This window comes from Bombina bombina, chromosome 1 (assembly GCF_027579735.1).
Source record: "Bombina bombina isolate aBomBom1 chromosome 1, aBomBom1.pri, whole genome shotgun sequence".
Classification (NCBI taxonomy): domain Eukaryota; kingdom Metazoa; phylum Chordata; class Amphibia; order Anura; family Bombinatoridae; genus Bombina; species Bombina bombina.
Window position 1 is genome coordinate 955,267,175 of NC_069499.1, and position 17,065 is coordinate 955,284,239.

General features: G+C 37.3%; 1 protein-coding gene across 1 annotated transcript in view; it reads left to right on the forward strand.

The window, feature by feature from the left end:
* Positions 1-17,065, forward strand: part of NPEPL1 (aminopeptidase like 1) — a 47,781-nt gene that overhangs the window by 22,599 nt on the left and 8,117 nt on the right. The window contains exons 6-11 of the mRNA XM_053704886.1: positions 4,536-4,678; positions 5,062-5,139; positions 8,826-8,926; positions 9,199-9,322; positions 11,770-11,946; positions 15,535-15,645. Coding sequence (XP_053560861.1) covers positions 4,536-4,678; positions 5,062-5,139; positions 8,826-8,926; positions 9,199-9,322; positions 11,770-11,946; positions 15,535-15,645 — 734 coding nt within the window. The remainder of the gene's footprint in view (positions 1-4,535; positions 4,679-5,061; positions 5,140-8,825; positions 8,927-9,198; positions 9,323-11,769; positions 11,947-15,534; positions 15,646-17,065) is intronic.

Here is a 17,065-nt window from a genome sequence, read left to right on the forward strand (position 1 = left end):
ACTATATCGGCTTGCGGTGATGAGGTTACATCGCATGTGGGGGAGGGAGGGGAGGGTCCCTATGCTACAGAAATAATATTTGGGGGGGAGGTATTGGTCACTACGCTGCTGAAACATGTTATAACAGGGAGAGGATGGCCATATTAACAATTGCTTGGGGAAGGATTTCTACATTACAGAAACATTTTTTCATTATTAAATCAAATAAAGAAAATATGATGGCTTCTAGTGAGAGAGGGGGGGGTTAGAGAGCTGTTTGATATTGATAAGGGAGGTGGGAGGGTCGATAAGGGATCCCTACAAATAATTCAATACAAACATTATTATTAAAAAACATTAACTCCTTAACAACCAACGCCATACCCTGTATGACGCTGCTGTACTGGGCCTCTCTCTGCCGTGATCTCGCTAAAAGATTGCGCTATTTCTGCATGCCCCACAAGTGGGGCAGTGCAGAAATAGACGGGCAGAGCTACCGATGCAGAGAGAGACTCTCTGTGGCCCTCTTTACATCGGGCAGCGGTGGTGCCGATCGTTGGTGGTGTGAGAGGGTTAGGAGGGAGGAGGTTGGGCGGCCTATCGCTGCAGTTGGGCGGGAACGGGTGGGACCGCTACACTACAGAAAAAAAAAAAAAACTATGAGAGCGGCAGGGAGAGAGAATGGGGGAGGGGGAGGGGAGAGTTGGTAATATAGTGGAGGGGTGGGAAATCAATATTGGCGGGGTGGTAAATGAGTTGGAGGGGCATCTACACTACAGAAAAAAATGTGTGTTTTTTTTTAAAATAAACTTTAGAAATCATGGAAAACTGACAGCTGCCAGTACCTAAGATGGTGAGGGATCAGGGGGTGAGAAGTGTCTGGTGGGAGGTTAAGAAGCTTTTACAACAATTTGTGCCATAATTGCACAAACAATTTCAGTGAGAAACCTAAAGTTTTTGTTTTTACTTGATCACATTTAGCGGTGAAATGGTGGTATGAAATATACCAAAATGGGCCTAGATCAATACTTTGGGTTATCTACAAAAAAAAATAAATATATATATATATAGTTTTTGATAGTTAAGTAAAAAAAAAAAAGGCTGTATTTCTGTTTAACCCCTTAAGGACCGGGCATTTCAGACAAAACTTCCCCAAAAGACCAGAGCATTTGTAGCATTTTTGAGATCACTACATTTAAACAGAAATAGAGCTTTTTTATATTTACCTATCAAAACTATATATATTTTTTTTTAGTAGACAACCCAAGGTATTGATCTAGACCCATTTTGGTATATTTCACCGCCAAATGCGATCAAATTTAAAAAATCATTCACTTTTTCACAATTTTAGGTTTCTCACTGAAATTATTTACAAACAGCTTGTGCAATCATGGCAGACGTGGTTTTAAATGCTTCTCTGGGATCCCCTTTCTTCAGAAATAGCAGACATATATGGCTTTGGCATTGCTTTTTGGTAATTAAAAGGCCGCTAAATGCTGCTGCGCACCACACTTGTATTATGCCCAGCAGTTAAGGGGTTAATTAGGTAGCTTGTAGGGTTAATTTTAGCTTTAGTGTAGAGATCAGCCTCCCACCTGACACATCCCACCCCCTAATCCCTCCCTGACCCCCCTCAAACAGCTCTCTTCCCTCCCCCACCTTACTATTATCCCCGCCATCTTAAGTACTGGCAGAAAGTTTGCCAGTATAAAAAAAAAAAGTCTAAGACCTGTTTTTTTTCTGTAGTGTAGCTGCCCCCCTCAATACCACACTCCCTCCCTCCCAGATCCCTTTCAGTTAACAGATCCCACATGGGATCCCCCTCATTGCCCCTACTCCCTCCTTCCCCCCCCCCCCTCCCCCCTCAATGACGCTTTTTTTTTTTTTATTCCCTGTAGCGTGGCTTTGTGGTCCCACCCACTCGCGCCTCCTCCAGCGATGAGCCGCCCTCCCGCCTCCCTCCTTAACCTCCCACCACCGCTGTCCGATGAAGAGAGGGCCACAGAGTGGCCCTCTCTGCATCGTTAACTCTGCAAATCTATTTCTGCAGTACCCCACTCGTGGGGCATGCAGAAATAGCGCGGTCTTGCTATTTTGAGCGAGATCACGGCAGAGAGAAGCCCAGGACTGCAGCGACGTACAGGGTACATCGTTGGTCCTTAAGGGCATAACCACTAGCGTCATACAGGGTACAGCACTGGTCGTTAAGGGGTTAAATGAAGTGATGGCAAAAATGCTAAAAATGGGGAAGTTTTAGTCTGAAATGTCCAATCCTTAATGGGTTAATTTAAAAAAATGTACTAAAACTGCATACTAGCATTCTGTTTGCCAGCACCAAAGATGGTGGTGAGAGCTGTTTGAGAAGAATCAGGTAGGGAGGTGTCAAAGGGAGGGCAGTCTCTACTCTACAGCAAAAATGTACCTTACAAGCTAATAAGTTTATAGTTGTATTATCTATAATACAATGGGAGCTCCCATGTTGTAACTTAAGTTACCATCTCTGCTGTGGCGAATTAGAGACAGTTATAAATAGGTAATTAAAGTGTGCAGTTTTTTTATGTGTACGATTTATAATTTCCATATAATTAATGTCCCTTTAGTTAAGTACCCCTATAAGGTAAATGGTTTTCAGTGCATTTTAAAAGACTCCAGGGTTTTTTTGGGTGGGGGGGTTGTTGTTTTTTTTAAAACCGTTACTGCTGATCTGCTGATGCATGAATTTCTTAGAAAAGAAGTTTAGACAAGATTAGAGAAAAATAAAGCAGTGTGTTAAAAATTCACACATACATATAGTGCTTTATTTATCAAGCTGCGTGATGCATCTTTGGAGCACTTAAGTGCAGCCTTGCATGAGTGAGCTTGCAGCTTATAGTTAAAGGGATACTAATACCAATCATCTTTTTCTTTCATGGTTCAGAGGGAGAATGCAATTTTTAGAAACTTTTTAATTTACCCCTATTAATTTTTCTTCGTTCTCTTGCCATGTTTTAAAAAAAAAAAAAAGAGAGAGAAGCGGCTAAACCCACACTCCTCGAGGGCTTCACCAACCATGAACTATATCCTATCATTGACTATCTCATCCAGATCCATCCACTGGTGCTGCTTTCTGCAGTGGGGATTTGAATTTCCAAAGGCCATGTTAATATTACTTGTAACCATTTGCCAAAATAGTCTCTAAGTTGCTTTTCCGACAATAATTTATTATCTTGTAACTCTACTGTCATTTGTAACGTTTTGAGCAGTCTCTTAACCCCTTCCTGCCCTTAGAACATACTATGTCGTCCAAACTGCACTGGGCTTTAACGCCCATAGGACGGCATAGAACGTCCTACCTAGCCTTTTGGCTGTACTTAAAGGGACGCTGAACCCAAATTTTTTTTTAAGTGATTCAGATAGAGCATGTAATTTTAAGCAACTTTATAGTTTACTCCTATTAGCAAATATTCTTCATTCTCTTGGTATCTTTATTTGAAAAATGTATGTTTAGATGCCGGCCCAGTGCTTTCCAGGATTCTGGACTTTCTTTGTCAAATAAAGATAGCAAGAGAACGAAGAAAAAATGATTCATAGGAGTAAATTATAAAGTTGCTTAAAATTGCATGCTTTATCTGAATCGCAAAAGAAAAAATTTGGGTTCAGTATCCCTTTAAGTCAAAGGCGCTTCCTGAATGGGATCGCAGGCTGGAGGGGGTGCCTAGTGTCATTAGCACTCCCTCCAGACACAATCCCATCATTGAATTCACATGATTGTTTCACTTTTTAACTTATTTGTTTACATTGTAACTTTGTTCCTATGTAGACAAATAAGTCCAGACGAAAGGGTTTAAACAATTAAGCTAATTTTGGTTTCATTGAAGTGATGGTAAATTTAACCAAAGTAAGCAAAAGCGCAATCCGATCTAAGTGTAGAAAAACTAATTGTGCAAATTAGCGCAAAGCTAATACAGCCAGCTGCATATTACAGTGATGGGAACTGGCACTATTCTGCTAAAGTAATGGATGTCATAATGAATCAGTTGGCTGATTTTCAAACAGAAGCAACTTTTGATATTAACAACACAATCACTATGCTGCCTCTCTTTTGCTATCAATATCAAGCATATGATGTAGCCCTTAGATTATACAATGCGGAAAACTAAATGCAGTTTTGCAGCTGTTATTGACAATGAAGTTATGCTGTCCCTAGGAATACTACTACCTGTTTTGTGATGTTTTATTCTTCGGTGGTGAGGGCAGTAATCTGCTGGGAAAGTGCACTGTTTAAAATAGCAGGAACAGCATAAATGCTTTGCTGTGTATTATGTTTAAAGAGTTTTATCCTTCATTAAAGAAATGTGCAGATAAAAATTTTTCTGAGAGTATCATGTACAACTGCAACGCTGTGTGCAGGTTGGTTCACAAAGGCAATATAAAATTGTATTCAATAATTGGGTTATACAATACATATACAATAACATAGCTGTGATTTTTCTATGTCTGCTCTGTTCTCCTATAATTGTGATCACTCAAGTGTGATGGTGTTTTCAGAGCTAGATCTCTAGACCTTTTTCATCTAGGTATCTATGGAGTTGGCAAAGCGGCAGAGCATCCCCCTGCACTAGTGATTCTAAGCCACACCCCAGAGGGAGCGACACAGACAATCGCCTGGGTTGGTAAAGGCATTGTGTATGACACAGGAGGACTGAGCATTAAAGGCAAGGTATGTTATTGCTGGAGCATGAAGTAAAAGAAAATATACACCATCTTCATTTCCAGCCCAGGGGCTTGGTTCTCAAAATCAGTAAACCTCACTGATTTCTCTAAAAAAAGGAGTGGAACCCCGATGTTCCATCAAGAGCTGAGCTGCCTCACATAGGAAGTAAAGAAGCTCTCTGGGATGCAAAATCTCAAAGTGAAAAGAGTGGTTTACAGGGTGAACACCTGACACTGATGTCAATTCTCAGTTTGCATCAAGTACAAATGAAACTGAAATGTTTTCACCGCAGTCTAGCTTGTATTTAATAGTTTAGTACAGTATTTTCCGGTCCGTTAAATATGGGAATTTGTATTTAAATCTATGTTCTTTTTATAAATCTGTAATAGACCACAATGCCAGGAATGAAGAGGGATTGTGGAGGAGCAGCAGCTATTCTGGGAGCTTTCAAGGCTGCAGTCAAGCAGGTGAGTGTTGCATTCAGTATCTGGCTAAACCTTAAAGGGACAGTAAAATTAAAATGAAACTTTCATGGTTTAGATAGAGGATTTAACAAACTTTTCCAATTTAATTAATTTATCAATTTTGCTTTCTTCTCTTGATATTCTTTACTGAAGAATAAACCTGGGTAGGCCGTATCTTTAGCAGCTGTATTTATGGCAAAAGATACCTAGAAAACAAAGCAAAACTGATAAGAGAAATGAATGAAAAATTTCATACACATTAATTAATTTAATTAATTATTTTTTCTCTTTTAAAGAGATTTATTGCAGAAATGTAACGGTATAAGACTGTACTAGTCTTTTTATAGCACACCTCTAGTAATGAAGTAAATACACAGCTTGCTGCTCTCAGATGCAGAATGGAATAAAAGACATTACTATGGGCAACCTCAAAGATGTTAGAAATAGTTATATGGAATTTGAATTGCTAGCAGAGTATAGGATAAATTAGAAGAAAATACTAACAAATGTAGTCTGAATTAGTAGTCATGAGGTTGTAACATGTTTGAATGTATCATTATATTTGGGTGTGTCAGGAATGGTTTTATAAATATTGATAGATGTTTCCCTTTAGGTGAGAGCGTGTTAACTCTATTAACCCCTTAACGGCCAGCAACTTAGGTTTTTCAATAGGGCTTGTGTTTTTAATAGCACGGCTCTCACCACCAGCAGCAAGACCCTTGTTATTACGGGCCAAAAAAAAAAAATTAAAGTGCCAGTAAATATTTATTAAAAAGTTTAAATATAAGCATTTAATTCAGATGTTAAATGCATATTCAATACAAATGATTAATTTAAAAAACAAACACTTTATTTTTAGTGTATTTATAGCTAATGAAACTTGTCAATCAATTCCTGCAGCCAGCCCCCCCTAGCTTCAACATTCGGCTTACTAACCCGCTCATCCTACTAGAAAGGTGTGTCATGCATATTCATGCTGTCTGATTCTAGACAGACTAGCTGCGCATGCGCTCCAACTTGGCTCTGGCCGTAAATTCAGTTTTGGCAGAGCATCGGTAAAGTTTTCTATTATAGGCGAACATTTATAGCCCATCAGTCGGCCATTTTTAAGAGCCATGCGGTGCATGTTATATATTGTTTGCCTATAATAGACAACTGTACCAATGCACTGCTCTGCCAAAATTGAATTTACGAGCAGAGCTAAGTTGTAGCTCATGAGCAGTTGAATATAGTGAGATCCGGCTGTTCAAGGAAATTGGCGGCGTTCCTCTCAAGTCTGACGCAAACGCTTCAGGACAGAAAGGTTGAGGTAGAGGCTGGAAGAAGCTGCTTTGAAGAGGGGGCAGTCAGAAGAGGAGACATATTTAGAAATTCAAAAGTAAATATATGCTTTTCCATTTTAATCATTATTAAATTAAAGGTTGATCCATCTTCTGGATTTTTTCTTTTCTTTCTGTACCAGTGATATACAGGGTACGCCGTGGTTGTTAAGGGGTTGAACATTGCTAATACTTATTGTCTGTCTAATTTCTCTCCTTAACATTATTACCAATTATGTTGCTGAAATTATTTGCCCATACTAAAATTTATTAAAGGGACACTAAACCCAATTTTTTTATTTCATGATTCAGATAGAGCATGAGATTTTAAGCACCTTTCTAATTTACTCCTATTATCATTTTTTCTTTGTTCTCATGCTATCTTGATTTGAAAAAGCAGTACTGTAAGCTTTAGAGCCAGACCATTTTTTGTAAAGCACATGTGTAGCACTTGCTGATTTGTGGCTAAATGTAGCAAACCAATCAGCCGCTCTACCAAGGTGCTGAACTAAAAAATGGGCCGGCTCCTAACCTTTTATTACTGCTTTTTTCAAATCAAGATAACATGAGAACAAAGAAAAATTGATAATTGAAGTAAATTAGAAAGTTGCTTAAAATTGCATGCTCTATCTGAATCATGAAAGAAAAAAATGAGGGGTTAGTGTCCCTTTAAAGGAAACCTCAAACAGGGCCTAACTTCTTTCATATTGATGTAGATATGGGCAATCTGAATATTTGTTAATAAATTTCGAATAAATTCGGAAAAAGGTAGATGTTTGCAGCGTTCGTCCCTTTTCGGAGCTACATTTTTTTTCTTGTGAACGTGAAACACACTAAGATCTGTGCAAATTCAGATCTAGTGTGTTTCACTTTTATAAGAATAAATGCGGCTCTGGAAAGAGCCTAATGCCGCAAGCAGCTGCTCTTCCTTATTCGGATCATAACGAGTGATCTGAAATGCCTATTTATTTAGAAATGTCTAGTACAGCAGTGTCCAAACTGTTTTTATATGCCAGGCCAGTTACTAATAGTGGGATTGACAGCAGGGCAAATTAAATTATATTCACTCTTCTGTTAAAGGGACATGAAACCCAAATTGTTTCTTTTATGATTCAGATAGAGCATGTGATTTTAAACACTTTTCCAATTTACTTCTAATTTGTTTTGTTCTGTTGACATCCTCTGTTGAAAAGCATACCTAGGTAGGTTCAGGAGCTGCTGATTTGGTGCCTTCACATGTTTGCCTCATGTTACTGGCTCACCCAATGTTCATCTAGCTCCCAGTAGTGCATTGCTGCTTCTTCAACAAAGTATATCAAGAGAATAAAGCAAATTAGATGTAAATTGGAAAGTTGTTTAAAATGGAATCTTCTATCTGAATCATGAAAGAAAAATGTTGGCTTTCATGCCCCTTTAAATATAATGCCTTGAAATTAAATAAGATTGTTAATTTTTAGTTCAAAATTACATAGGAAGTTACTGTCAGTGATTTTTGAATGTAACTTTATGTACTACTACAATTTTACAAAATGTTTGATAAATACTTTTGTTTTTGTTTTATTATTATTTTACATCAAGTAGACAATGTTAATGCTCTTTAAAGGAACATTAAACACCACTTGCATTTGTGTTTTGTCTTACGCTCCCCGGAGAGACCATAAAGTAACATCTGTAACCTACGTTTTCAAAATGCTACAAATCATCTAAACCGGCAATTTTTTTGCGGTTTTAAAGAATTTCCTTTTTGGTCCCCTTAGGGAGTGTGAGACAAGCACATTTTTTAATTAAATGCAGTACGTCTTCTGTGCTTTATTACTACCCCATTCCTGTCATTTGAACTTAAGATAATTAAGTTGTTTCAGCAAAATTTTCTCTAGAACACTACATAATGAGAGCCTGTTTGAAGTGAAAGAGCTGGGAAAATCCCAGTGTATTTAACACCATGATCATTAGGCATGTGCATTTAGAGATTTCAGATACCTCTGAATGCGGAAGATGGTGTCCACTCATAGCGTTTGACTCTTTTCGGAGCTGGATTCTTACTAGTGAGTCTGGATTTGCAACACACTAAGAGCCAAACACAGACGGTGGTCGCTACCTTCCACATTTGGACGCTTCCGAAACCTCCGAATGCACATGCTTAATGATCAGGAATTATCTAAGTAGTCCACACTTTAATAAGCTTCTTTCATATCAACACATTATAAATATAATTTTATGAGGCTTCAAAGGGAAGAGACTAACTAACTCTTCACTTTGTGGTATGCTATCGTTTTACAAATACAGATGTATATTGCAATTGCTAATCGGTTTTTAGATATCCTGTGAATTCCATATTGAAATTAGTTTCTTATTTCTGCTTTTATTTAGGGTTTTAAAGACAACCTTCATGCCTTGTTCTGTCTGGCTGAGAATTCCGTTGGGCCCAATGCCACTAGACCAGACGACATTCATGTTCTGTACTCTGGAAAGTAAGAATCTGCCAGTTTCCTCCCTCAACCACTTTAAGGGCTTCCAAGTAAATCATTTGGCTCTCTACATATATAATTACACACATTCTGTTTCCTATCTTATGTACTATAACAATCACGAATATCCTGTTAAATATCATGAGTGCTACCATGTATTACCTAGCATTTTGCTTAACTGCTGTGTCTGTTTTAATGATGTTTAAATATTAATTGAGTATCCTGCATAAGTGGAAGTGATTTTTTTTTTTAATGTAATTTCTACACAATCTTAGAACGGTTGAAATTAACAACACAGACGCAGAAGGTAGACTCGTGCTGGCAGATGGTGTCTCTTATGCTAGCAAAGATCTGAATGCAGATATCATTCTCGATATGGCTACTTTGACAGGGGCTCAGGTATGAGTTAAGAATTTTTAAGGAACGTAAAACACCTTGCAATTACAATACAAGTAGCCCTAAGTTTACGCCGGGGTTAGGTTCCAGAAGGAATGGTTGTAAATTGAAACCGTTGTAAATTGAAACCCAGTTTATAATGTAAGTCAAGTGAAGGAGTTAGGTTCCAGGCCCCTCTCAAAATTGTCATAAGTAACACCTAATACATTATTTTTAAAGCTTTGAAATGAAGACTTTAAATGCTAAAGAGCATTAGAAACCTAATAAAATAATCACAGAACACAGACTTCACTTGCATTCTTTGCAAACAGTTCTTTCTATGCATTCCAATCTGGACTGATTTATAGAAAGGAAGATCTTGTTCCTTTGAAATCTGCTTGATGGCTCAGATCTGGTTAAACTGATTAATTTCAGCTTGCTTGGTTTTGATGCAACACAAGCGGACAGCTCCACCTACTGGCTATTTTAATAAATGCACTGCTCAATGCTTTTCAATAGCAGTCACATGACTGGAAAAAAAGGTTGTTATTCTGAAACGGTGTAAATTAAACCGTTGTAAACCGAGGGCCACCTGTACTTGTTTTGTTTCAAAGTATATTAGATTTGTTTTGTTTTGAAAGTGTGTAGTTTTCTCTACTTACTAAAACCTGTGTTTTGCTTTATGGGCTTGAAGGTATAACTGATCGGTTAAAAAGGCACCCAATTGGGCCTAAAGCTGTATATCTTGAATGCACATTGGCTAATATGTATGAAACAAAGATGTTTCTATGATTGGGATTGGCTGTATTTCAGGAGTGCTATTTACTAACTTATTTTGTGTATAACTAAATGACAATTATACTTGTCATTATATACATTTATTCCTGAAGTTTCTTTACATTTTATATTTTGAAAGAAATGTAATTAAAAGTTGCTAAAATTATGAGAGAGAATGATCTTAATGAGAAAAGTATTGTTACAGGATATGAACAATGTCAATCATGGTTTAGTAACATGGCTGCACTATGCTTATGTCCCAGTAAGGGCTTTATGTAGATTATAAAGGATAGCAAATACAAAAACCTCCAGCTACTTAAAATATAAAATGGACCTTTTATTTAAATTGCAGAGGGTCCAAGCATGATTAAGGGCTATTGTTAAGCCTGTAATGTTGCTAGTTTATGGAGGACACTCACCACTACACCTGATGAAGAGGTGTGTCCTTGAAACATGCTGTGTTCTTGTATAGTCTGGCCAGGCGTTAAAGGGACAGGAAACACAATTTTTTTTTCTTTCATGACTCAGAGAATACAATTTTTAAAAAAGTTTCCAATTTACTTCTCATGTTATCCTTTGTTAAGGAGATATCTACATATGTAGCGTGCACATGTCTGGAGCACTGCATGACAGGAAATAGTGATGCCATCTAGTGGTCTTGCTAATGTATAAAATTGTTGCCAAACTGCTGCCATATAGTGCTGCAGGCACATGCACGCTCCTGAACTTTTTTGTTTTTCAAGAAAGGATAACAAAACGTTGTTGTTGAGTGCTTGGAGGGCCTGCTTCCTGCAATGTTCTGAGTTGGCTGAAAAAAAAAAAAAAAACACGTCCTAGGTGATTGACAGGCCCAACTCTCAGGTGAAGAAGGTTCCCAAGCGCGGTACCTTGTCTGTCTACCCTTTAGTACTTTAGTTCATGGGTACCCAGTAAAATAGAAGTCCAGCACTGCGTTGCACAACCACTGCATAAAAATTTTTTTCTTATTATTTAGGAACTAATTTTCCTTGCACAAAATTTAGGGCTTTGTGGTTTTACACCCGAAGTCAGTTATCTCTGTTGCTGTATGCGCTTATGACCTGATAAAAATGAGGTCCTGTGCTGACCTTGTTTTATATGCAGAATTACCTTGTATTGTTTAAAGGGACAGTAAAGTCAAAATTAAAATTTAAGATAAGGCATGTAATTTTAAACTTTCCAATTTACTTTTATCATCAGATTTGCTTTGTTATTTTGGTATTCTTTGTTGAAGGCTAAACCTAGTTAGGCCCATATGCTAATTTCTAAGCCCTTGAAGGCCATCTCTTATCTCAGTGCATTTTTATTAGCTTTTCACTGCTAGACAGCGCTAGTTCATGTGTGCCATATAGATGACATTGTACTCAGTCCCATGGAGTTATGCATGAGGAGTCAGCACTAATTGGCTGAAATACAAGTTTGTAAAAAGAACTGAAATAAGGGGGCAGTCTGCAGAGGCTTAGATACAAGGTAATCACAGAGGTAAAAAATGTATTAATATAACCGTGTTAGTTATGCAAAACTGGGGAATGGGTAATCATGGGATTAACTATCTACTTAAACAATAACAATTTTGCAAAATGAATGCTTTTTTCTGTTGTGTTTGTTATTGTCATAATACAGTATTTCATATAATGACTATGCTATATTAATATGTGTGTTTGCTCATTTCTCAGGGAATTGCTACAGGGAAATACCATGCTGCCATACTGACAAATAATGAGGAGTGGGAGACAGCTTGTGTGAAAGCAGGAAAGAAGTGTGGAGATCTTGTTCACCCATTGGTTTATTGTCCAGAGCTGCATTTCAATGAGTTCTCTTCAGCACTGGCAGACATGAAAAACTCTGTAGCGGTAAGCTTGTATTTATCTCTTAAATGACAATCTAGGCAGTTACACAAACGTCTGTATTAATATTTCCTATTCTCATTTGTTCTAAAGCCTCGTACTGTCTTATTTTATATGGGGCAATAAACACTTTATAATTACAACATTATTCTGCAGTCTCAGAAGTATCTGAATGTTATTAGAATGGATTAACTCCTTGCTTGCTGGAATTATTTTTCATTGGTTTAAAGCCACCCAGCCCTTTCCTTAGTTGAAGTGGCCAACCCAGACTTGAGCCTGGAGATGACTGGGCTTAGAAAAATTAATTAGATGACTAACTGCAAATTGGGGACAGATGAGAGGGTTTTTTTTGTTAGTGAAAAGTTTTGAGCCTGTGTGTTGCATATCTTTGAAACTTCTCACCTTTTAAATATCCTTGTCCTCATAGCTTTACATCAACACTTTCCATTTCCAAGATTAGCAGTTTCTTCAAACTGCCCATTTCATTTTTTTAACCAAAGAACGCTGTTTTACACACAGCCCCTTTATTTCCATCAAAAGTGGTATCATTTACTACGTGGAGATTTATTCTACCATCTTTTTGCCCTAATCTATTAAATTACCTGGAGGTTCTCCTACACAAATTAGATGTGGTCATAGCCTAGAAATACTTCTTAAAGGGCACAGTGTTCTGCAAATCCGAACTTATATTTGTCTTGTCATGAAAGGTTCTTTTTTTCTTTCCTATTGACTTCTGCCTACTGCTGTCCTCGTATACCAGGCAGTTGCAACGTGTAGTCACTGTGTAATTGAGTGGCAACCTCATGAACAGCCTGCCATTAGGCCTCAATTGGGCAACTGTGTAAAGTGGTCAGTGGTCCTCCTTTTTATCTTTTTTATAAGGTCTAATTTATCCAACACTTTTTGTCTGAGCTGAGGCATACTTTGAGATTTTTTTTTTTATTGCTGTTCTGTTTATTGATATTTATGTTTCAGGTTGTCACCACACTGACTTACCTGCTATTATGATATTGTGCCTTGCTTTGTACCATCTCATTGGTAATGATTAATGTATGTATGAGAAATCGGGGATTTTGTATTCACCATTAAAGGGACATAATACTCATGCTAAATCGCTTGAAAGTGATGCAACATAACTATAAAAAGCTGACGAGAAAATATCACCTGAGCATCTCTGTGTAAAAAGGAAGATATTTTACCTAAAACGTTCTTCAGCTTACAAGAATAAGTGCGGTGTAAACAGTTATACTTCAGCTGATGTCAAGCTGCAAGTAAAAAAATAAAAATCTAGCCAATCAGCTTTAGCAGTGCTAAGGTAATGCTTTGCATTTGCTTACTTAAAGGGACAGTCAAATCCAAAAAAAACTAGGGTATGCCATTTTACACAACTTTCCAATTTACTTTTATCAACAATTTTGCTTTGTTCTCTTGGTATTCTAGTTGAAAGCAAACCTAGGAAGGCTCATATGATTTCTAAGCCCTTGAAGGCCGCCTCTAATCACATGCTTTTGTATTTGCTTTTCACAATAGGGGAGAGTAGTTAAGGTAAACCATATAGATAGCATTGTGATCATGCCCGTGGCTAGTGGCAGACACTGCACTAATTGGCTAAAATGCAAGTCAATAGATAATAACTAAAAGTTATGTGATTAAGGGCGGTCAGAAGATAATTAGATACAAGATAGTCACAGCAGTAAAAAGTGTATTAATATAACAGTGTTGGTTATGCAAAACTGGGGAATGGGTAATAAAGGGATTATCTATCTTTTTAAACAACAAAAAATCTAGTGTTGACTGTCCCTTTAAACTGAATAGGAAAATAACATGACTGTGCCTGCACTTGACAAATGCACAACTGGAGTTGAAAAACATTGCCCTAGCAAGTCCTGGAACAAGCATCCTGACTGGCTGCTTTAAGTCTCTTTACAATGAGGTGTAAATACTTAGGACATTTGAGGTAAATTATCTTATTTTTTACATAGAGATGTTCAGGTGATATTTTCTAGTTGGCTTTTTACAGCTATGCAGCATTATTTTCATGTGCTTCAACATTTGGGTATTCTGTCTCTTTAAATACCTTTCTTTTAGCTGTGATTGACAGCACATAAAGAGTCCTGTCTTGGTTTGGCTTTTCCGTTTCCTTTTCTCTTATAATTTAGTTATAGTTTTGAACACTAAAGGAGAAGGAAATAGACAGAAAGACAGGATGATTTTTCACATGTCGCAAACACCACACTTCACCAGATTTATAGATTGTTATGGAAACAGTGCTTGTAACTACCATAGTTGGGGGGGGCAGGCATATTGTAGACATGAAGCGTGAAATAGCTATTTAAAAAAAGAAGAGGAATTGTCAGACTTGGCACCCTGCAACAACAGTTACACATAACTGAAGCATAAAACACTTTATAAAAATTGGTTCAATGAGAGAAAGTCTTGGGTGTTAACAAGCATTGGTGTGTTTGTTTGTTTTTAAAAAAACGTACAAACATTTTGCTTTCCCCCCCCCCCCCCCCACATGTAGTACTTAAATTCCTATTCAAGAGCAATTGTAATGTGTCTCACATTCTGTTGAAATAATTTTCTGAATAACTATGAAAATGAATAGATGGCTTAAAGGGACAGTCTACTCCCAAAATGGTTATTGTTTAAAAAGATAGATAACACCTTTATTACCCATTCCCCAGCTTTGCACATATTAATATACTTTATAACATATAAACCTTAAAATGTCTACTTGTTTCTAAACCCTTGCAGGCCACCTTTATCTCACGGCATTTTTATAGCTTTTCACAGCAACACAGTACTAGTTCATTTGTGCCATATAGATAAGTGTGCTCACTCCAATGGAGTTATTCATGAGTCAGCACTAATTAGCTAAAATGCAAGTTTGTAAATAGCTCTGAGATAAGGGGAAAAGCTGCAGAGGCTTAGATACAAGGTAATAACAGAGGTAAAAACATACCCAACTGGGGAATGGGTAATAAAAGAGATCATCTATCTTTTTAAACAATACAACATTGGAGTAGACTGTCCCTTTAAAGCTTATGGATGCTAATTCTAGGAAAATACAGTACATTTGAAGATATGCAGCATTTAAATGTTCACTTTTGCTGTTTGTTTGAAGTTTTTGCCTTCAACAGTGTCTTGATATTAACCCAATGTTAAAAAATAATTTGCTGCTTTATATGCCGTCACATATATTTTTCATATAGCCATCTCTATATAAGGTACATTTGAATGTTGTTCTGTTGAATGGGGGGGTTAACTCACAAATCAATTTTTAAAGTCTTGTACTAATATAAAAATACGTTTGCACAGACGCCTTCTATAGGTTATGTTTGGTGTTTAGTGATTGCATTCATTGCTTAGCTGTATACAGGAGGTTTGCAGGTAAACTGAGATGTGCCTGAAAGGAGTGCATATCTCTTTCTACAGTTACTACAGGATAAGGTTTGTCTATTGATATTTGTATATACATGGGGGTACCTTCCTTTAAATTGACTAGAAACCATGTTGTTAACTTCAGTGAATGACAGAGGCAGGAGTCCCAGCTTTACATATTATCCTATCTTATGTTTCCTGTGTTATCAGGACCGGGAGAATGCCCAGAGTTCCTGCGCAGGTCTCTTTATTGCATCTCACATTGGGTTTGACTGGCCAGGAGTGTGGGTGCATGTGGACATCGCATCACCTGTCCATGCTGTGAGTATTCTGTTTTATAACGTTATATTTGTGTTTGAAAGTCTACTAGATGTTTGTGCTGCAGGTTAATACCTTTTGTTAAACATAAAGAATAGGGTTTTGTTAGCCTGGAAAGCAAAACTTCTATAGAATGGTTAATGAGATAAAATGCCAACTATACAAGTTTTATTAAAAAAAATACTTTTGCATAAACATTTAGACATAGACATAGAATTTTAAAAAAGTTTTCAGTTTACTTTTATTCTAACATTAGATTTGTTCTCGTGATATTCTTTGTTGAAGACACGCCTAGGTAGGTATCATGCATTTGTCTGGAGCACTACAAGGCAGAAAAACAGTGCTTCTAGTGTCCTTGCAAATGGATAACATTCTTGCAAAACTGCTGCCATACAGTGCTTCAGAAATGGGGCAGCTCCTAAGCATACATGCCTGCTTTTCAACAAAAGATATCAAGAGAACGAAGTACATTTGATAACAGAAGTAAATTAGAAAGTTGATTACAATTACATGCTCTATCTGAATCATGGAATAATTTTATTTTTTTGGTGGGCTTTCATGTCCCTTTTAAGGTACTGAGTTATTTGTTTGTCACTTTGTGAAGAAAAAACTATATATATATGAGAAATGAATGTTGCATCATTATAAGGTATATTTCTTCTGTTAAGTGTGATCAGTCCACGGGTCATCATTACTTCTGGGATATAACTCCTCCCCAACAGGAAGTGCAAGAGGATTCACCCAGCAGAGCTGCATATAGCTCCTCCCCTCTACGTCACTCCCAGTCATTCTCTTGCACCCAACGACTAGATAGGATGTGTGAGAGGACTATGGTGATTATACTTAGTTTTATATCTTCAATCAAAAGTTTGTTATTTTAAAATAGCACCGGAGTGTGTTTTTATCTCTCTGGCAGAGTTTGAAGAAGAATCTACCAGAGTTTTTGTTATGATTTTAGCCGGAGTAGTTAAGATCATATTGCTGTTTCTCGGCCATCTGAGGAGAGGTAAACTTCAGATCAGGGGACAGCGGGCAGATGAATCTGCATAGAGGTATGTAGCAGTTTTTATTTTCTGACAATGGAATTGATGAGAAAATCCTGCCATACCGATATAATGTCATGTATGTATACTTTACACTTCAGTATTCTGGGGAATGGTACTTCACTAGAATTACACTGTATGAAATACATAAAGATTATGTTTAACGTTTTTGCTGGAATGTAAAATCGTTTTCATTTGCTGAGGTACTGAGTGAATAAATGTTTGGGCACTATTTTTCCACTTGGCAGTTGCTTAATCTGTTTTCTGACAGTTTCTGTTCTCCCTCACTGCTGTGTGTGTGGGGGAGGGGCCGTTTTTTGGCGCTTTTACTACGCATCAAATATTTCAGTCAGCAACTCATTGTATTCCCTGCATGATCC